Below are 22,620 nucleotides of genomic sequence, written 5' to 3' on the forward strand. Positions count from 1 at the left end.
GATAAAGTCTCAAGCATGCCAGTATTTTAGCACCACACCATGTCACTAATAGGGCTACGAATAATCAGAGAGTATCTTCAAAGGGTACTGGTCACTGAATCAACAGGTGTTTGTGCTATTTCTGTCCAGCCTGAGCTGGAGAGAGGTGCCTGCCAAAGAAAGAAATAAAAGCTATGATCCTTACTTGCAAAGAGCTTACAGTCTAGTTGGGGAAGTAGCACATGTGAGGAAATAATGAGCCATGGAAGACAGAGTAGCGTTCTTAAAGCAGACAATATGAGAACAGTCATGTGTGTTAATCCAGCTTCTCTTTAATTGGAAGTTTTGCTAGCTCACATTCATTGGGAATAGACCTAAGTGCTAGAGAGAAGTTTTTTTTGTTTGTTTTTTTTAAGCCACTTTGTTTTCTGTTTCAGATTCTGTTGCTCTGCTCTCCTATACCACATCAGGGCTTTATACCTCTCTGATATACAAGAATATGACAACCCCAGTGTATACAACTTTGAAGGGGGTAAGTCATTATTGTTACTGCTAAACATGTGGCTTTCTTCATGGTGGATCCAGAAAACTGTTTATTCAAGCTCCAGATTCCATTCTTGACATTTTACACAGACTCTTCCTTCATAGGGAGTTTTAGATGTTCACACTAATATATCATAAAAAGAGAAGAAATGGAAAGATCTAGAGAAGATACTTATGCTTCTCAGAGTACTAGAAGTCTACTACTAGTCTAATACTAAACTAGAAGTTTGTTATACCCCATGTGATTTTTCCACCCCCTTCTTGGTGGTTAATTGTTTAAAGAAATATCACTATTAATGATGTATAGTGGAGATTCCTAATTTGGAAAGATTTTTCCGTCATTGCCTGAATTCCGCCCTCTTACTTGAAATAATTAAAATAAGCATTGTCAAGTATTAAGGGCCTTATGTTTTCAGGAATCTTTTATATTTGATAAGTGTCTTGCTAATTAGAATCTGGGATTTAACAACATGACTTTGATAATGCCAAAGTATATTCTTACATTCCTTAAAAAAAAATTTTATTCCATGACTTCTGGTAAAACATTTCACATCTAAAAAGAGAGGTGACTTTAGAGATGGACATATATAGGCTGTGTGCTTTTCTTTAGAAGGCAACCCAAATAAGCAGCAGTCCGTTCCTGGATGACTCCTCTGGGTCAGAGGAAGAAGATAGTTCCAGATCTAGCTCCCGGACTTCAGAGTCAGACACACGCAGTCGGAGCGGACCAGGCAGCCCCAGAGCCATGAAACGAGGTGAGGCATACAAGACAACTCCAAATAAGTCAGCATATTTAATAGGAATTTTATTTCCATAGAAGGATTTTTTTAAAAACAAAGTACTTGCTTCGAACCAAAGTGAAAAGAGAATTAGCCAGGACTAAGATGCTTATATTCTGGTCCTAATTCTCTTCTTAATTCTTTCTGTGATTCCACTCAAGCAAGCCACATGATCTTTTTTTTTTTTTTTTAACCTTATCTCTTACAGAAGAGAGAGATCACTTTATTATGGGAATAGAGTGAGATAATTGGCCAAAATGATGTTTCTCTTTTACAATTGGTGTGTGGCATTTTGGATAATAATGGAATAGACTTATTTCAGCTAAATTTGTTACTCTAAGTGGCAAAGAAAATACATCTAAAAACTTGATAGTCTGATATTAAGATGAAAACCAACAAAAACTTTACTTTGGGCAGGTCTGTGATTTTTAGTGGATTTTGGAGACATTTTTGGCATAGGTAGAGGTTATAGAGAGACATAATCATACAAAATGACACCTGTATTTTACAAAAGCCTTTAATGCACTGTACTTTTTGGCCTTCAAACCATGTTCCATGGAACCCCCTAGGTAATCCTCAACCCCTCAACTTCAACTGGAGCTGCTCAATTTTCATAGGCTTAGTAATTTGGATTTCCACTGGCCTCTTTTCTGCCTCGGCCCCCCAACAGCCAGAATCCAGTTATATCACACTTTTGCCCAAAACACTGCTAAGACTCTTAATGATTCTCAGGTGTTATGGGACTCATGTCTTTGATCTCTTCTTTCTCCTTCTTTACTCAGCTCTGGCCACACTGACCCTCTTCCTGTTTCAAGGACATACCAGGGATGCTTTTATTTCAGGGCCTTCTACTGATTGTTTCCTCTCTACCCAGTATTCTTCCCCCCAGATGGCACATACACCATGCTTTGCTCAAACACTGCCTTCTCAGGGAGATCCACCCCAAGCACACCATTCAAATCACAATCCCTTCCTCTTCTCCAACTACTAGCTCTTTTAACTCCCTCTAGTCTGCCCTATATTGTATTTTTTCATAGCACTTACTGCCTATTTTTTGTCTACCTCCACTGACTAGAATCTATGTTCCATGAAAGCAGAGGTTTTCCTGTTTTGTGGTCTGCTCTATCCTTAGCACCCAGGAGAGTGCGTAGCACACTGGCTCTGGACCAGGGCGCCTTATATTTGCACTCCACCATTGCTCCTGCTTAGCCATTTGACTTCGAACAAATGTGTGGTTTTTTTTTTTGTTTTTTTTTTTTTAAGATTTTATTTATTTATTCATGAGAGACAGAAAGAGAGGCAGAGACACAGGCAGAGGGAGAAGCAGGCTCCATGCAGGGAGCCCAATTCGGGACTTGATCCCGGGACTCCAGGATCATGCCCTGGGTCAAAGGCGGGCACCAAACTGCTGAGCCACCCACGGATCCCCCAGACAAATGTTTTAATTTAATCTCTGGGCCTTAGTCTCCTTAGAGAATGAAGGCCTTAATCAAGATGATCTCTGAGGTCCCTTACAAATCTAAATTCTTGTTATTCGATGAAAAATAAAGGTATCATTCTTGTCATGACTGTTACTTGTCTTAGTCGAATAAACAAGAATAAAGATATAGTGACATTGCCCTAACAAGTCCCTTAAATGTTAATAAACACTTGAAAAAATTGCCAGATGCTGCAATGAATAATGATGTAAGTTCTTGATTTTTTTTTTAAAGATTTTATTTATTTATTAATGAGAGACACACAGAGAGAGAGGCAGAGATACAGGCAGAGGGAGAAGCAGGCCCCATGCAGGGAGCCTGATGTGGGACTTGATCCCAGATATCTGGGATCACACCCTGGGCTGAAGGCGGCGCTAAACCCCTGAGCCACCTGGGCTGCCCAGTCCTTGATTTTATTATATTGAAAATCTACAATTGTAGTGACCCTGCAAATGTGGCTTGCAACTTGCAAGTCATTTTCTGAAAAAGGCAAGTGAATTATTGTGAAAATGTTCCCTTGAATTTTACTTTGTAGCTGCTGGCAAATCAAATAGTCTGTTTATATCTTTAAGTCTTACTGCTTTTCTTTCACAAAAAGATTTTAGAAATTTACAAACTGGTGTATTTGACGTATGAAAAATACTACTAAAGTTCTGAAGTTGTTTTTGATGTGAATTACTTTAAGAGTGATTACAAAAACTAAGTGGTCTAAAATGAGATTGCACAAATCTTGATAAATTAAAATCAAACATGTGTTTACTTACATATATCAATATGTAAATACACATTTTTAATCCTTAATGAAAGATACATTAGTATTTTTGTGTATGTTTTATATATATTTACATATTGCACAGTTTATGTAAAATTAGCTGTGCTTATAATCATATCAAAGTATTTATTTTCCTGTGACTTCCTTGGAGGTTTGCATGATAATCCTTACCCTTTAGTTCTGTTTTCTGCTCTAAAAGTTCTTTATGGTGAAAGATATGAAAATAAGCCTTCCTAGTAAGGCTTGTGATGTTGGAATAGCTGTATTCCTTAAGAGAACTCACAGCTGGCGTTTGGACTACCTGATTATTAAATGTTGAATTGATTTATTTCTTTATTCATTTAGGTGTATCTCTCTCTTCAGTGGCTTCTGAAAGTGATTATGCCATTCCTCCAGATGCTTACTCCACAGACACGGAGTACTCACAGCCAGAGCAGAAGCTCCCTAAAACTTGTTCATCATCCAGTGATAACGGGAAAAATGTAAACACTGAATCAGATTTTATAAACAAAACAAAACAAAACATTAATGAATCTTGTTAGTTTGAGCCTCTAAAAGGAAACTTAAATTTTAAAATTTTTCTTTAATTAGGAACCACTGGAAAAATCTGGCTATTTATTAAAAATGAGTGGTAAAGTCAAGACTTGGAAGAGGAGATGGTTTGTTCTTAAAGGTGGTGAATTACTTTACTATAAATCTCCGGTGAGTGGGAAGTGCTTGCTCTGTAGAACTGAATTCCTCAAACTGTAAATCAAACTCCTGATTGATTTTCTCCCCTGTAATGCAATTAATTATACAAAGCATTTCTTACTATTACTGTTACAGGTAATCAATCACGTTAACATTTGTCTTCTTCCTTTTCTGCAGAGTGATGTAATTAGAAAACCCCAGGGCCATATTGAACTTAGTGCATCCTGCAGCATTTTAAGAGGAGATAACAAACAAACAGTCCAGGTACTTTTTTAAACCTTTTTTTTTTTTCTTTTTCTTTTTTGTAATGTAAAACTTGGTTCTTAATTATCCAACCTAGCAGAGAAGAGGTTGGATGATTCAGTGTTTCTTTATTCTCTTTGTGTTAAGTGTGATGCCTCAAAAACATGTGAAACCCCAGGCCTTCTCAGTCAAAAATATAAGCTAGATTTGTGTTGAGTGACCACAGTGGGTTTTTTTTTTGCCTTTTATACTTTTCAGTCTTCTTTTTCTAGACTTACTATGCTTAATCTCCCAGCTGGTCTCGGCTCTCAAATGTCTAGCTATTTTAGGGAAGGTTTATCTGAGAAATGAATTCCCAATAAGATATTATTTGATGTACTACTAAATTCAGGAGAGTTTGCATTTTAATATAGAACCTGAAAATGGCATTTCTTCTATGAGCTTCAGCTGCTACAGCACCTAAGTGGAAAGATACTGGTGAGGAAGAGGCTGCCTTACTTATCAAGTCACACCCTAGACATAGCTGCTGGCTATTAACCCACAAAATAAGGCTAATCTTGCTTGAAACCTGTTAAATTTAAAACACACACCTGGTATCCCTGGGTGGCTCAGCAGTTTAGTGCCTGCCTTCGGCCCAAGCTGTGATCCTGGAGTCCCAGGATCGAGTTCCACATCGGGCTCCCTGCATGGAGCCTTCCTCTCCCTCTGCCTGTGTCTCTGCCTCTCTCTCTCTCTGTATCTTTCATGAATGAATGAATAAAATCTTTAAAAAATAAATACATAAATAAATAAAACACACACCTTTGAGATCATTTGGTATATGCGATTTAAATTCAGACACTTCATTTTTGAAATGCCTTTAATAATTATTATTTTCTTATCTTGCTCCTTTGGAGAGCGGAATAAAGCTCATTATCAGTGTTTTCAGGAGATAATACCTGAGAACTGCCCAAGAATGTAAAAGGGAGAATCAGGGAAAGTTTCATTTTGAATCATGGCAGATAAGAATCATCTATAATTGGGGCGCCTAGGTGGCACAGTTGGCTAAGTGGCCAACTCTTGGTTTCGGCTCAGGTCCTGATCTCAGGATCCTGGGATTGAGTTCCGTGTCAGGCTGTGAGGTCAGGGTGGAGTCTGCTTAAGATTCTCTTTTCTGGGCAGCCCCAGTGGCTCAGCGGTTTAGTGCTGCCTTCAGCCCAGGGCATGATCCTGGAGACCCGAGATCGAGTCCCATGTCAGGCTCCCCGCATGGAGCCTACTTCTCCCTCTGTCTGTGTCTCTGCCTCTCTCTCTCTCTCGTGTCTCTCATGAATAAATAAAATCTTAAAAAAAAATTCTGTTTTCCCCGTCTCTCCCCCTCCATGTGCTACCTCTCTCTCTCCCACCCTCTCTCTAAAATAAGTAAATAAAATCTTTTTAAAAAAGAATCATCTATAGGCTGAAATATTTGGAAATTTTGAAATGAAAAATTGTGAGTTCAGTTATGAACTGATCATGTTAGTGGTAAGAATTTCTCTTCTTCTAAGCAAGGTCTTCTTATTTTATTTATAATTGATTTCTTCATTTCTATAACAAATAACTCCTCTTTATTTGCTGAAAATATATGACTTTATTACAGTCTCCAATGCTGCTCACTTCAACAGCCAGGAGCCTGTGGCACATCTAAAGGAGAAAAAGAAAATGTAAATGAGATAAAACGAGAGTAAATGAGATAAAAAATCATGACTCAAAAGCTTAATACTCTGAAAATTTTTAAAGTAAACTAAAACAAAAAAAATTATTTCAACATAAAGTTAATTATTATAATTCTCACAAAGTGGTTAAGCTACTTTAAATTATTTATGGAGTCACTTATTTAGCTCCTAGGATTCAAGGTATGGCATGTTTGTTTCTATGTTAATCAATGATGTTTTTAGGATAGACAGGGAAATGCTATTAATCCTAAATCTTCAGAGTTTCCTTTCCTCTCTCTTTCTCATCCCATTCTAGTTGACCACTGAAAAACACACATACTATCTGACTGCAGATTCTCCCAACATATTGGAAGAATGGATTAAAGTGTTACAGAATGTTCTCCGAGTACAAGCTGCCAACCCGCTTTTTCTGCAGCCTGAGGGCAAACCAACGGTGAAGGGATTGCTCACCAAGGTAGGAACTTTATGTGTGTAACAGTGTCCTAGGCAATTGAGGAATTAGCCCCACTGATCATAAGTGGGGTCAGAGAGTATGTATATTGAATATTTATATTATCTTGGGTGGAGAAGGAAGTTTCACTTAGTATACCAAATGTTCTTACTATCAAAAATTCCCTAACCAGAATTTTTAAAAGATAGGTGAAAAGCTTGGGCAAGTATTTATAACATGTGAAAAACAAGCTTTTCCTAATCAGTAAGTAAAGGGTAAATATCACTGCAGGGAAAAGGATCAAAAGACACAATGGGCAAGAAGTAGAGTTGGTAGACATAAAAAACACAAATGATATTTTCAAAAATCTGGTCAAGTTGTTCCTGGGTAGCTCAGTTGGTTAGGTGTCTAACTGCTGATTTTAGCTCAGATCTTGATCTCAGAGTCATGAATTCAAGCCCCACATTGAGCTCCATGCTGGGCATGGAGCCTACTTAAAAAAAAACATCTGGTCAAAGAGAGGCTATTTTTAAAAATTATGAAACACAGCATGGACACAAATTAAGAAATCTGCTAGTGAGCATATTACTTTAGAGACAATTTGGGAAAAAAAAAAAAAAGAAGACGACGATGGCAATTTGGCAGTGTCTTGACCAAAGTGTTAGTTCAGTGAATGCTTTTGAATGGAGAAATGAATGAATATTAAATGTTTAAAAACAACAATCTCGGGATCCCTGGGTGGCGCAGTGGTTTGGCGCCTGCCTTTGGCCCAGGGCGCGATCCTGGAGACCCGGGATCGAATCCCACATCGGGCTCCCGGTGCATGGAGCCTGCTTCTCCCTCTGCCTATATCTCTGCTTCTCTCTCTCTCTGTGTGACTATCATAAATTAAAAAAAAAAAAAAAAAAAAAACAACAATCTCAGTCCAAAAAATTTATAATTAGGAATTAGTCTTAGTTTGCAAAGATTTAAGTGTAAGAACGTCCATCACATCATTATTTGTTTTTTTTTCCTATTTTAAAAAAATGATGTATAATTAACATACATTAAAATGCAGATCATGGGACACCTGGGTGACTCAGTTGGTAAAGCGTCCAGCTCTTGATCTCAGCTCAGGTCTTGATCTCAGAGTAATGAGTTCAAACCCCGTGTTGGGCTCCACATTGGGCATGGAGTCCACTTAAAAAAAATAAATAAAATTCATATTTTAAGTGTAGAGTTTGATGAGTTTTAACAAATATTTACTGTCACTCTATCATGATATAGAACATTTTAATTGCCTCAGAAAGATTACTTGCATGGCACAGTTTATAATAAAGAAAAATTGGCCCCAACTTAAATGTAGAGTAGGGGATAGGTTTTTTTTTTTGTTGTTGTTGTTATTGTTTAAGTTTTTATTTATTAGAGAGAAAGAGAGAGAGAGAGAGCACAAGCTGGGGGGGGGGGCAGGAGGAACAGAGGCAGAGGGAGCAGTCTCCCTACTGAGCAGGGAGCCCAGTGAGATGCTCAATCCCAGGACCCCAAGATCATGACCTGAGTCGAAGGCAGAGCCAAAGGCAGAACCAATTGAGCCACCCAGGTACCCTGAATAGGGGATAGTTTAAACAAGTGCATATAATCAGATAATACTTTACTATGCAGCCATTTTAAATATTGTAAAAGAATATTTAGTGCTATAGAAATATGTTATGATGTATTGTTAGTTGATAAAATAGATATTAGTATTATGTTATCCTATTTTGTTATATACATCTATAGAAAAATGTCTGAATATGAAATATACCAAGATATAACTCTGATTTTATTCTTGTTTCATTCTGTTTTCTCACTTTTTTAGAATGAGGAAGAATTGATTTATGCTGAGATAAATATTATTTTTAAATTAAAAAAATCCTAATGGTCATTTTAAGAAAAAAAACAATAAAATATTCACATATAAAGTATCATACACAAAAATAACCTCTAAATAATCACTCATCATTCAAGTGCTTTGTTTATGTAAGAAGTTAAAAACTTAGATTTAGAAGAGCTATGTCACCATGTAATTTATACTTAGCATTAATGTGGGAACATAGATGGGTGCTACTCAGTCATATTTACAGATTGACCAGCTACACCAAAATTAAGAGAAAAAATTCACCAATATATTCAAAAAGAATCGTGCTATTTTCTTCCAAAATGTTACATTTTTGTGAAAATGTTTTTTCTGTTACCAATGACTTAGAATCTCACTGGTATTATGCAAATATATATTTTCCAGTGAACACAGTGCCACTTTAAATCATAGTCTTGCTATAATTCATAATAACTAGTTGTCCTCCTATTTCAAGGACAATGTTTATCAAACCCTTAGACTTTAATATGATCCTGTGGCTAAGGGTTTGTTGCTTCTCCCACAATTTGTTTGTTTGACTGTTTTTCATCCACATAGCAATGTCAGTTCTTGCATGTTACATTTATGCTATTCCCTGCCTCCCATCTCACAATTGCATTTTAAATGAGAATAAGTAGGTATCATTATCAGATGACTAAACCTTTTGGGGTTATAGACAGGATGCTTATTAGGTTTGCTTCCTACCATTTTTCATGTCCACCCCCATATTTTCACCCTCACAGCCTTATAAGAGAAAAACGTCCCTCACTTATTCTGAGTGACTTGTTCTGAGCTCTCATTCAGGCTACAATTTAAGATACTGTAGAACAACAGCACTTGAATACTTTGGAGGGGAGGAGGTTTTTTCAAGTTGTCACATTGTTATTAAGTACAGAAATATGTAGGTAGATATTAAGAACTTGACTAATTTGATTCCGGATATTCAGTCTTGCAACTTTTATTTTAATGCTTAAGAAAGAACATTTTCTCTACAAAAAAAGTCATTTGTTTAAAAAAACAAAAATTTATTGAGCAGTTACCACATGCCAGGCAACGGGCTGAATATTGAGATGAGGAGGGCACTGCCCCATCCCTCAGAGAACCTCATAATCTGTTGGGAAAGAAAGGGAAATAGCATATTATAATGATATGTACCAAGTGCAATTATGAGATGCATGGTAAGGTCACAGAGAAATCTAATTTAGGCTGTGGGATCAGGAGAACTTCTGAGAGAAGATTCATTTGGGCTGAGTCTTTAGGGAGGAGGAGTAGTTATACCAAATGGCAATGGGCAGGGAAGGTTTCTCAGGCTAGGAGCCAGGGAGAACAGAGGCAGGGTATTTCAAAACACTGACACTTAACAGTGAAAACAAGTCCTTTGGAGAGCAGGCTGGAGGAGCCTGATCATGGAGCGCTTTTTCTGCCTTGTTAAGAACTTTTTCATCCTGAAGGTGATGTGGAACCCTTCAGCTCTCTAACAAGGGCAGGGAGGCATATTCATGTTGTTAACAGATCACTCTGCTGAGAGGAAGGTGGCTTTGCTGGAGGCAGGCTGGACATTCTAAGAACAATTTTCAGAAGTGGCTCTTATGAAGAGGATGAGACTGAATTGTTCATAGGGCAAGAGAGGAGAGGGTGAAGTTAAGTAATGGTAGGAGGTAAAATCTTCAGTTAGATTGATTGAATTTGGGGTTAGGAAGTGGGAAAGACAAGATCGATTGGGTGAAAGATGGTGCCACATAGGAGAGCTCAGGGTGGGGCACCTGGGTGGCTCAGTCACTTAGGTTAAGTGTCCGACTCTTGATTTCAGCTCAGGTCTTGATCTCAGGATCACAAGTTCGAGCCCTGCGTTGGGCTCCATGCTGGGTGTGGAGCCTACTTTAAAATGAATGAATGAATGAATGAATGAATGAATAGAGAGCTCAGGGAGGAGGAGAAATTTTAGGATGATTCAAAGGCTATTTTGGACCCTGCCAATTTTTAGAGCTTTGAGGCTACCTGAGTTAAGGATTAACAAGTCCAGCAGAAGGTGGCAACACCACACTACATCCAAGGAGGGGGGTTAGGTTGGAGAGAAGGATTTGGGGAATCCTCAGCATGTATGTAGTGGTGGAATTCGTGACAGTGAGAGAAGTCACCCAGGGACATGTGTGTTGTGGAAGAGCAGGGACTGGTGCTGGAACACTGGGTTTTACAAAGCCTAGGAGCACATAGAGGAGATGTGTAAAAAGACTCTGGAAGGTACATCATGCGGGGCGGGGAGTGGAATGTCTGACAAAGAAGGAGTAATCTGCAGTATCAGATGCCTTGGAGCACTCAGCAAGGAAGGCACATTGCAGTATGTTTAAGCATAAAGGGGAGGTGAAGAGGTGCGGTATTTGAGTTATTTGGATTTGGAGGACTGTCCATACAGTCCAGTGCATTAGAAGGAGCTGTAGGGAACATGGTATCAGGAGAAGCATTTTTAGGATGGCAAAGGCATCCCTTGAATTTGCAAACTGAGGGGAAGAAGCCAGGTGAGAGAGGTGAAGTGGGAAATGAAGAACAAGGCTCAGAAGAAGTGAGTGGAAGGGCATGGTGCGTGGGCATGGTGGAAGGGCCGGGCTGGCAGAAAGGCAAAGAAGGATGAATATCTAAGTTTGTGGGGCATTGAGTGATACCGCGTCCGATATCCTCAGTTTTCTTGATGAAGATTACTCCATAAGACAAAGTCACTTAGTGAGAATGAGGGAAAAAACTGAGAATAATCAGAGACATAGGGAAATACTCAAGGGCAGATAGAAAGGTCGATAAGTGTTATCAGGGCCTGCCTGACTTTAGTGATTTGAGTTCATAATTGATTATTTTTCTCTCACATCTTCTGATGCCCAGAAATAGGAACAGAGAATTTACATTGTAGTGATGTGAGGATAGTCATTTTTTCTAACATTTTGTTGTGTAAAATGTCAAATATACGGGAAAGTTGGAGGACTATTTTATAGTGAACACCCATCCTGCCACCACGTAGATTCTACAATTAATCTTTACTTGATTTATATATACCCATCAGGATGATATACATATATATGTCATAGGTGTGTCCCTATATATATAAAAGTATATATATGTATGTGTGTGTATATATATAAAGATTATACATATATATACACATATATATATATAAATGTTTTCTTAATGGGCATTTCAAACATGTGAAAGTAGAACAAAGAATAGAATGTACCCTAATGTATTTATCACTCAATTTTAAGTTATTATCTATGGCTAATGTTATGTCTGAAAACCCCTCATAACCTTCTTTCTCTCTTCCCACACTCCCCACTGGATTACCTAAAAGCAGATGGAGATGAAATTTTATTGAGTGGATATGTTAGAACCAGGATATGTGACACAATCCCAGACTTTGGAGAAAGTTGTTTTGTGACCAAACTCAGTATCCAAGGTTGATAGGGAAGAGAGAGAGGCCAGGAGAGAACTGATAACCTGGAATAAAATGGAAGAACCAGGTGGACTTAAAGTTTGGCATGAGGTCAAAGAATAGGAGTGGTGCAAGTTAGGAGAGAAGGAGGGGGAGAAGGTTGAGATCAGAGGATAGATTGTCAGTTTCAGAAGTGGAGCAGTTTCCAGTGAAGAAAAGTTGAGGGTGTGGTAGAAGGATGGATGGCAAAAATGGAGAGATAATAAAGGTTCTTGGAAATGAAGAGAGCAAGAAACTGTGAGTTAAGGATGTAGCGAGGCAGTGAAGCAGAGGCAAGGGCAAGGGCATGGGTGCAAGTCCTGGCCCTGCCACCTGCCCACACGTCACCTTGACTAGGTTCCTTGCAGGCTCTGTGCCTGACTGTCCTCATCTGTAAAGTGGGGGGTTAGTCATAGTGCCACCCTCACAGAGTGCTGGGAGGATGAAATGAATTATTTAAGCACATAAAGTGCTTTAGCACAGTGCCTGGCACATCATAAACACTCCTAAAATGCTAGCTGTTATTCTCACAAGACTTTCACCTAGATAGGGAAGTCAGCAAGGCTGGGTGGCAGGATTTGTGGTGAAGGCTACAGGCGTGAGAATTTAGGAGCGGAGAGACAAATGTGGGAGACTATTTTTTTGTGATGACAGAGGCTAATGGTTAGGGTATGATATACCATGCCTTCAAAGTTTCAGACAGAACTGATAGGCAGGACCTTTGTTAGAGATTCAAGGTAAAAAAGGATTCTTTCAGTTATTTCATTCGCCAAAGCCCTGGAGTTTGAGGTCACCTTTAAATTTTTATGAGGATTCTTCTAGCATAATTTGGTTTATTATAAATTTTTCAGAATAACTCAGAGTTTTAAGAAATCCTAACACAGTCAGATGTATATGTAAAGATAGATTGTTTTTTTAAAACAACTTTTACAGTGAACTGGCAAAGGTCGTTGTTAGCTTGTAGTTCTTCAAAGGTACACATTGTTCTGTTTTAAAGACAAATCATTTCAAAAGTATGCTCTCTACAGCCAGATGTATTATACTACAGTTTTGATGAGAGGCCCTTCTAGATTTTGTTTAAAAGAAGAAGAAAGAAAAAAAAAAGAAACCTGGGTGATGCAAACTGTTTAAAACTTCCAGGATATTTGTCTGTAAATATATGTTTCTAAATTTAATTAAACTGAAGCATGTCTTGTCACATGAGACATTTTTTGTTTCTGCTCAAGCCGGATTCTAAATCCATTAAACTGTCAGATGGTGGTGTTTGCTTAAACCCCAGCTTTGAAAGTCCAAAGGCTGGCTGCTTGAGTGGGTTTAAATGACACATGTTTTATTTCTCCTTATTCATATAGTGAGGAAGGAAACATTTATTGAGTAGCTACTATTATCTCTTATTTACAGGTTCTTGGTTCTTGGTCATCACAGCAGCCCAATAAGGTATTACAGTAACACCACATTATGGACAAAAAGGCTGAGAGGTTAAGTCAGTCACCTGAGGACCTCCATCTAGCAGGAGGCAGAACTGGAATTTAAGTGATGGTCCCTTTGACCTCAAAAAACCAAGCCTTTTCTTCTGTGGTGACTTGCCTCCTGTAAAATCTGTTGTGGCAGTTGTTTGCTTCCTCCCCAGTGTATTACTATCAGAACAGTTCATTTCAATGTAAGTCATTCCAAGGGCCCTGCAAAACATGTATGCCTCCCCCACCCCCATGTCCCTTCCCCAGTGACCTCTCCCCTCTGTCCTCACTGCTCAGTCTCAGACACACCATCTCTGGGCCTTAACTCTCACCCCTTTGTCCAGAGTGTTCTTCCCTCAGATGACTGCATGGCTTGTCCACCTCCTTCAGGGCTAGACTCAATATCAGTGAGGCCTTCTTGAGCTCTTTCTCTTAAACTGTAAAGCACACCCCCTCCCCTTTCCCCAAGCACTTACTTCTCTTCTGCATTAGTTTTCTCTGTAATACCTATCACCATGAGCAAGCATGACAACAGAATGTCAGGCTCTAGTTTTACTAGCCAATGTCTTAGGTTTCTAGGAGGTGGGCCTCTCCAGATTGAAGCCCACTCTGTCGCAGGAGAGGATCTAGCTTCAAGGCTTAGTGGGGCTGCCAGGGAACGATAGGGGAAATTCAACCTGGCATGCCACATTCTAGGTCTGGAGCATTGGGGCTTGTTGTAAACCTTACCCACTGGCAAGAATGGAGTTTTTGGTATTTTTCTAGTCTTGACAGTGTGGCTGGGATTGTCTGGCAAAGATCTTCAATGCCTGTACCTGGGCAGGACTGGGGCAAGGAGGAACTCACAGTAAGGATCTTCATAAAGCCACCAAAGAATGAAAAACCTACAATATTCAGTAAACATTTTGATTAAATGTCTTCCATGTGAAACATATAAATGTAAATTTTTTGTGTTCTTCATGCTAGTATATAGCCTACTGCTGGTTTCATTGTCTGTCTTCCCCACAAAGTCGTGAGCTCCTTGTGGGAGGAGCCTGTGTCTTGTTCATATCCCTCTTCTCAGATCCTAGAGCAATCTCTGACTATTCATAGTCAAGAGCTAGATTCAAATTCTTTCCCACTTGCTTAGCATCATTCCTGACATATAGGCAGTTTATTCAGTATAGAATTAGAAATTTTAATATTATTTTACTATTTTGTATGAATCCCTCTGGAGAAGGCATCAGATATTTTGAATGCATAAATCTTTAATATCTGTGAAAGCAGGAGAATTTTTTAGGTTTTAATCTTCTCATTTCTAACATTATTGAGGAGTTACCAGAGGCACAAGGTTATTGAAAATCTATGAAATATGGAAACTATGAAATACACTTATTTGTAGAATAGGCATCTTTTTTTTTATCCGTCTTTGAATCCTCAGCTCTCTCTAGGCATAGTCTTTGACATTCACCAAACATTTAGTGAAACATGCCATTTTACTGCTATAACAGGTAAATCTTAAACCACATTTGGACAATGTAGGTTGGAATATCACTTATACCTTAGCAAGCTAGATACATACAGAGTTTCAGGTGGGGTGTATTTGCTATATTTCAAGGTGTTCTGAGCTACATTTGTAATTCTTTGAAATATGATTTCAGGTAAAGCATGGTTACTCCAAGAGAGTCTGGTGTACACTTATAGGAAAGACATTATATTATTTTCGTAGTCAAGAAGATAAGGTATGTATGTATTTTTAATAAGCTAATTAGAAATATTTTGTTTGTTGTGGCTTAAAGTTTTCTCTTTCACTCTTCCACTACTAATTAAAACTTTTGAATTTTTGATAAGGTTGAAATCTTGCATAAAATTTATTACTGAGGTAATCATATACTTCTAGGAGTCTTGATTCTTAATCAGAAGTCTTAGAAGCTTTTAAGTAATTCATCTTTGTCTTAAAAAAGAAAAGTCTTCCCTACTCCCAACTGTCAACTTCTCATATTTGTCCAGGTTCTGATACACTAGGTGAGGTTGAATGAAGGGAACAGCAAGATAGGAAAGAAAAATCTTGGGAGGGAAAAGAATCCAGTCCTGTCTCAGACCCTCAAATCCCTAGATACCACTTGTCTATCCCCTGATCTATCACCTTCTACCTATTTATATCCTTATATTCATTTTTAAACTAATCTCCCAAAAAGAACTTGAGTTCTCTTCACTTTCAGGGTAAAAGGATGGGATAGCTTTCAAAGGTGAAATGTATGCCCAGTTATCACTATAGGTATTCCACATCTTCTTTGGATTACTGAAACTAAAACTTGAATCAACATGGCCAAAAGCACTTGCATAAGATAGTGATGCCAACTCCACAGAATGGCAGTCTATGACTGATTACTGTGTTCATGAGACTAGACTTCTTGATTCAGAGACCACATAGGTCAGTACTTACTTCTCTGTCCCATTTTCAGACTGCACTCTCAGTTCTGACCAGTATGTATTTAAGACACATGCCATTGCTCTCACTATTGCTCAGGTGGTGGAAATTAACACAGAAAAGCTATGAAAAATGATACCTCTGAAGTAATGCAACATGTACATAAAAATGCAACATGGGTAAGCACAATACAAAATTGTGCATTCGATATAATCTCAACTAATTTTAAGTCAGAAAAACAGAATCCACTCTATGTATTCCAGGTTTAACAGTTCTAATATAGAATTAGGGACATCCATAACTTTTAGAAAAGTTCTGTAACTTTTGGGTTGGGGGAACAGAGGTCAGGGAAGCTGCCACTGGAGATTTGAGCCCAAAACTTGGAGGCAGCTGGTCCTCAACAGGTTAGAAGAAGCTCTCACATCAGCCCATGCATTTGACTGCAAGTGTCTCAAGAGAGTAATGACTTTTTCACCCTTACCTTCCATACTTCATGTTCTTTCAGAGCAGGCTCTAACTGAGAACCCTGGGGATAAGTTCCAAACTTCTTTTCTGCAATTACTGGGAGACTTTAAAAGTGAGTGGTTGGGATGGCAAGTTTATAATTCTCAGGTTGGCACATCTATGTAAAAATATGCATAGCAAAAAGTTCATAAACAACTGTACAAAAGAAGGGGTACCTGGCCAGCTCAGTTGGTGGAGCACGTGACACTTGATTTTGGGGTTGTGAGTTCAGGCCTCATGTTGGGTGTAGAGATTACTTAAAAATAAAATCTTAAAAAAGAAAAAAAAGAATTATACCAAAATGCTGAGCAATTATCTGTGATGGTAGAATTTACAAATGATGTTTTTCCTACTCTTTTCTTATACCTTTCTATACTTCCTATAATAAGTATCTGTTTTATAAATAGGAAATTACTTAAAATTTGCTAAGAGAGTAGAACTTAAATATTCTCAATAATAATGATGTAATAAAAATGGATAACATTGGTCACGGAAGAAATAAATCAGAAGAATGTAAATTGATGAGTAGAAATCCATTATAATCACTGGAAAAGTATTGATAATGTATGTAAATTTGTATAGACCCATTTCATTGCATGCTATAGATGTTTCAGAAACAATTTGTTCTTAGTCTGGATCAGTATCTTTTTTTATTCAGTCAAAATATGTAAAAACACTAGCTCTATTTACTATTTATGGAGCCTTGGTGAATTCTATAGTAAAATGAATAATCATCTTTAAATGTTGGGGTGGAGGGATCCCTGGGTGGTGCAGCGGTTTGGCGCCTGCCTTTGGCCCGGGGCGTGATCCTGGAGACCCGGGATCGAATCCCACGTCAGGCTCCCTGCATGGAGCCTGCTTCTCCCTCTACCTGTGTCTCTGCCTCTCTGTCTCTCTCTGTGTGACTATCATGAATAAATAAATAAAATCTTTAAAAAATAAAAAAATAAAAAAATAAATGTTGGGGTGGAAAGAGCCTTGCTTTTCATATGATTGGATATGCCTAAACATAATTAGGATAGTATTGTCATATATCATCACAGTAGAATTAGTTTTCTTTATCCCATTTTTAAAAGCTTGCTATCTATTTATTATTAGAAATATGCTATAAATGTATAATAAATATGTTCAATGAAAAATCTTATTTATTCTATAAGTAAAACATATTATTCATTATCTATTTATTTGGTTTTTGTTTTACTGCCTTTCTTTTTCTGAAAGCATGTAGGTAAGTTAATTTTATGTTTTTCCTTCAGAAGTAAATTTTCTTCTTTCAGTGCCCAAAATAGTGTTTTGCACATAGTGACTACTGAGAAAATAGTCATTAATGTAATGGGGAAAAGTCATGTTTCCCATTCGAGACAATACATTTAATTAAATGAATTACTTTTGTACAATTAATTAGCTTTTAGGCAGATAATAATTCAGTTTAGATAAGATATCCAGGTAAAACCTCACTGGGAAGGTGACATTTTAATTAGGTTCTAAAGGAAGTAAATAAGGAGCCGTGTGGGTATTTCAGGCAATAACATGCCAGGCAGCAGGAACAGCAGGTGCAAAGGTCCTAAGGCAGGAGCATGCCAGTGTGTTTGAGGAATAGTGAGAAGGTCAGTATTGATGCCAAGGTTTGGAGCTAAACAGAAAAAGTTAAAAAATAAAATAAAATAAACAGAAAAAGTTGCCATCAAATAGAGAAGACTGGTCATAGCAGGTTGTTTGAGATGCTATTAGGCAGCTTAGTAGACAGAATGAGTCTGGGGTTACAAATAGGAGAGTAGCTAATATATGCCAGTACTGAAGCTGTGAGCTTGGATGAGATCACCCAGAAACTGAGCATAGTTGGGAAAAAAATCCAAGCTTTGAACCCTGGGCCTGAGCATGAAAATGGATGACAGTAAATATCCTTGAGGTTAGAATAAACATTTTCCAACTGCAATTGCAAACCTGATAAAATATTTTAGAAACTGTAATTTGAAACAGACCATGTATTTTCTTGGAATAAATGAACTTAATTAAAGCAAAAGTTTTTAAACAAATACGCTAAATATTTAACACCCAGATCGAATTGCTTTTTGTCAATAAAAGTAGGTAAAATTCAATATAAATCAGTTTTAGGAAGTTTTTTTTTTTTTTTTTGGAAGTTTTTCTTATTCTTAAAGTAAAATGGAAGAAATCATGGCATTGTTTTGTGATATATATGTTAATGCCCTCAAAACACTTCTCAATGGGGATTGGGGTGATAGTTAAGCACAATTCTTTGTATCAGCTGCCTAACCTTGTCACTTTTTCTATGAATAGTATTGAGACTTTGTCTACACTGTCCTTTTGATCCAATATCTCAATCAAATCAATTCTGTGGGGGCGGGGGGAGAAGGTCAAATGAATATTTTGACTGAATTACATAATTGCTTGACTAGGTAATTGGTCATCTTAGTGTAATGAATAATCTGAACCACTGCACAGAACTAGCTTCTTGTCTAGTACTCAAACTGTTCTTTTATATTACAATTGGGCGTTTTAGTTGTGGCTAATACTTTTGTAACAATGTGGGTAACCCAACTGCATTTAAAAAAAAGATATGCTTAATAAAGGTAAGAATGAAAGGGACTATGAAAAATTTTAGTGGAAAAGATCGAGAAAGTGCCTTCCTCACAATCACTAACATTTACTTTAGTTTCCTTTAGGTCAAATCAAACTCTGGGAGGCTAACGTTGAAGAGGTTGACAGATCCTGTGATTCAGATGAAGATTATGAAGCCAGTGGAAGAAGTCTGTTATCCACACATTACACCATCGTGATCCACCCGAAAGACCAAGGTCCAACTTACCTCCTAATTGGATCCAAGCATGAAAAGGTACCTAAGGGCTTACTGGTTGGTTTTGAATGATGTGCATTGGTGTCATTAAGTACCGGTAATAATTATCAAATCAGTTTTATGTACATGAAGAAGAGAACTTTGTTAAAGACCTTTAGCTCTATTTTCAGAGATTCTTCATGTCCCTGGAAACTAGCCTTGTTCACATGTGTCATTTTTCTGTCCTCTCCTTAAAAGTGATCTCAAGGCTGAAATTATTACATGAAGCTGGAAGACAAAGAGACCTTAGTTCAAAATGTGAATTTCTTAGACTAGGTATTTTGGGGTGGTTCTAAGGCCTCCTTCTTATATTTTTGACTCATTTGCAACAAAATTTTGGTTTAGATACAATTGAAAATGAATTATTATATGTATTATATGTATTATAATAAGCAAACAATATAAAAAGTTAATATAAAATAAAAATATAAACTGTGATAAAAGAGGCATCACAAATTAAGGGGGAGGTAATGGATAATTCAATACATAGTATGGTATGATCATTATATATTGAGGACATTGGCTATTTAGGAAAACAGTTTAGTTTTTTATCTCCCACATATAGCAAAATAGTTCTAAATGAATTTAAAGAGTTAAATGAGATTATTTTTTTTCTATTCTCTGAATAGAAAGTACTTTATGAAAAGAAAAAGCAATGTAAGAAATCACGGTAGAAATGGGTGATAGATTTGACTATAAAAAATTGAGGGGCACCTGGGTGGCTCAGTCGGTTAAGCATCTGCCTTCAGCTCAGGTCATGATCCTGGGGTTTAGGGATTGAGCCCTGTGTCATTGGGCTCCCTGCTCAATGGGAAGTCTGCTTCTCCCTCTCCCTCTGACCCTCCACCGTGCTCGTACTCTCTCTCTCTCTCAAATGAATTTTTTAAAAAAATGTTTTAAATGAAAATAGTTGTCTATATCAAATAAAATCACAAAAAGAACCAAAAAGATAATATAAAAAATAAAATATTTCATGAATGGTTACTATATCTTTAACATATAAACAACTTTTATAAATTATTCCTTCCTTTTTAAGGCATTATATTGCATTGTATGTATATACCACATTTACTTTATCCATTCATCTGTCAGTGGACATTTAGGCAGCTTCCATGTCTTGGCTATTGTGAATAATGCTGGAAATAAACAAGTGAATACAGATATCTCTTCATGATCCTTATTTCAATTTGTTTGGATACATACTGAGAAGTAGAATTGCTGGATTATAGGATAATTCTATTTTTAGTTTTTTGAGGACCCTCCATAATGTTTCCCATAGCGGCAGCATCAGTTTGTATTCCCACTAGCAGTGGATAAGTGTTCTCTTTTCTCCACATCTTTGCCAGCATTTGTTACTTTTTTAAATAAAAGACATTCTTTTTTTTTTTTTTTAAAGATTTTATTTATTTTTTTGAGAGAGAGTGCATGAGCAGGGGAAGGGAGAGAGAGAGAAGCAGATTCCCCAGTGAACTAGGAGCCTGATGTGGGACTTGATCCCAGGACTCTGGGATCATGACCTGAGCTGAGGGCAGACTCTTAACCAACTGAGCCAGCCAGGTGTCCCTGGAAAAGCCATTCTAATGAGTTTGAAGTGATATCTTATTAGGGTTTTAATTTGTATTTCCTCAGTGATTGTCAATGTTGAACACTTTTTCATGTTGGCCATTTGCATGTTTTCTTTAGAGAAATGTCTATTCAGTTCCTTTGCCCATTTTTTTTCTTTTGCTCATTTTTTAGTTGAGCTACTTGTTTTTTTACTATTGAGTTGTAGGAATTCCTTATGTATTTTGGATATTAACCCTTTATCAGATAAATGGTTTGCAAAATATTTTCTCACATTTCATAGGTTGCTTTTTTGTTTTGTTGATTGTTTCCTTTGCTGCACAGAAACATTGACCAAGGTCAATGTCCAGAAGCCTTGTCACTATTTTTTTTTCCAGGACTTTTGTGTTTTCAGGTCTTAGATTAAGTCTTTATTCCATTTTGAGTTGATTTTTATGTGTGATGTAAAATAAGGGCCCAATTTCATTCGTTTAAATGGGATATCCAGTTTTTCTAACACTATTTATTTATTTATTTATTTATTTATTTATTTATTTAAAATTGTATTTATTTATTCATGAGAGACACAGAGAGAGAGAATGGCAGAGACATAGGCAGAGGGAGAAGCAGGCTCCATGTAGAAACCCTGATGTGGGACTCAACCTGGAGTCTCCAGGATCACGCCCTGAGCCAAAGGCAGATGCTCAACTGCTAAGCCACCCAGGCGTCCCACTAACACCATTTGTTGAAGAGACTATCCTTTCCCCATTGTGTATTCTTGGCACTCTTACAAAAGATAAGTTAACCAGTTTTGCATGGGTTTATTTCTAGGCTCTCTGATCCATCGGCCTATATGTGTGTTTTCATGTCAGTACATGATTATTGTATTGACAATAGCTGTTTGATTATTGTACCTTTGTAATGTATTTTGAATCAGGAAGTGTGATGCCTCCAGCTTTGTTCTTTTTGCTCAAAATTGCTTTGGCTACTCAGGGTGTCTTGTGATTCCTTAGGATTGGTCTTTCTACTTCTGTAAAAAATGCTGTTGGGATTTTGATAGGAATTGCACTGCATCTGGAGGTGCTTTCGGTTGTATGGACATGTTAAAAATACTCTACCAATCCATGAACACTAAATGTATTTGTGTCTGCTTTAATTTATTTCATCAGTGTTTTATAGTTTTTGATGTCTAAGTCTTTCACCTAGTTTGTCAGGCTTATTCCTAATATTTCATTCTTTTTGATGCCATTGTAAATAAGATCATTTTCTTCATTTCCCTTTTAGAGAATTCATTATTGGTATATAGAAATGCAACTGACTTATGTATGTTGATTTTGTATCCTACAACTTTGCTGAATTCACTTCTTAGTTCTAACAAGAAATGTGGAGTTTCTAGAGTTTCTTATGTATAAGATCGTGTCATTGGCAAAGACAGATAATTTTACTTCTTCCTTCCCAATTTGGATGCTTTTTACTTCTTTTTCTTACCCTATTGCCCTGGCCAGGACTTCCAGTGCTATATTGAGTAGAAGTAGCAAGAGTGGTCATCCTTACTTTATTCTAGATCTTAAAGGAAAAGCTTTCAGTTTTTCACCATTGAGTATGATATTAACTATGGGCTTTTCTTATATGGCCTTTATTGTGTTGAGGTAAGTTCTTTCTGGGTATTATTTTCTTCTTTAAATTCTCTGGATTTAAGAAAAAATTAAAAAAAATAAATTCTCTGGATTTCCCAAGTATCTTATATGTGTTATTTATATGTATTGGGAATCAGATTTTATTATTTTTTTAAAAGGTTTTATTTATTTATTAATGAGAGACACACAGAAAGAGACAGAGACACAGGCAGAGGGAGGAGAAGCAGGCTCCATGCAAGGAGTCTGATGTGGAACTCGATCCCCAAAATCCAGGATCACAC

At 37.3% G+C, this 22,620-nt stretch overlaps 1 protein-coding gene across 5 annotated transcripts in view; it reads left to right on the forward strand.

Annotated features, from left to right (window-relative positions):
* Positions 1 to 22,620, forward strand: part of PLEKHH2 (pleckstrin homology, MyTH4 and FERM domain containing H2) — a 112,735-nt gene that overhangs the window by 52,074 nt on the left and 38,041 nt on the right. For all 5 annotated transcript variants that reach the window (XR_003143468.3, XR_003143469.3, XM_035696153.2 and 2 more), the window contains exons 10-17: positions 417 to 511; positions 1,133 to 1,277; positions 3,897 to 4,033; positions 4,143 to 4,253; positions 4,419 to 4,505; positions 6,474 to 6,632; positions 15,033 to 15,113; positions 18,981 to 19,160. Coding sequence is in view for 3 of the 5 variants with exons in the window: in XM_035696153.2 (XP_035552046.2) it covers positions 417 to 511; positions 1,133 to 1,277; positions 3,897 to 4,033; positions 4,143 to 4,253; positions 4,419 to 4,505; positions 6,474 to 6,632; positions 15,033 to 15,113; positions 18,981 to 19,160 (995 nt within the window). In the remaining 2 variants the exon portion in view is untranslated. The remainder of the gene's footprint in view (positions 1 to 416; positions 512 to 1,132; positions 1,278 to 3,896; positions 4,034 to 4,142; positions 4,254 to 4,418; positions 4,506 to 6,473; positions 6,633 to 15,032; positions 15,114 to 18,980; positions 19,161 to 22,620) is intronic.

Source organism: Canis lupus, chromosome 10 (assembly GCF_003254725.2).
Source record: "Canis lupus dingo isolate Sandy chromosome 10, ASM325472v2, whole genome shotgun sequence".
In the NCBI taxonomy this organism is placed as follows: domain Eukaryota; kingdom Metazoa; phylum Chordata; class Mammalia; order Carnivora; family Canidae; genus Canis; species Canis lupus.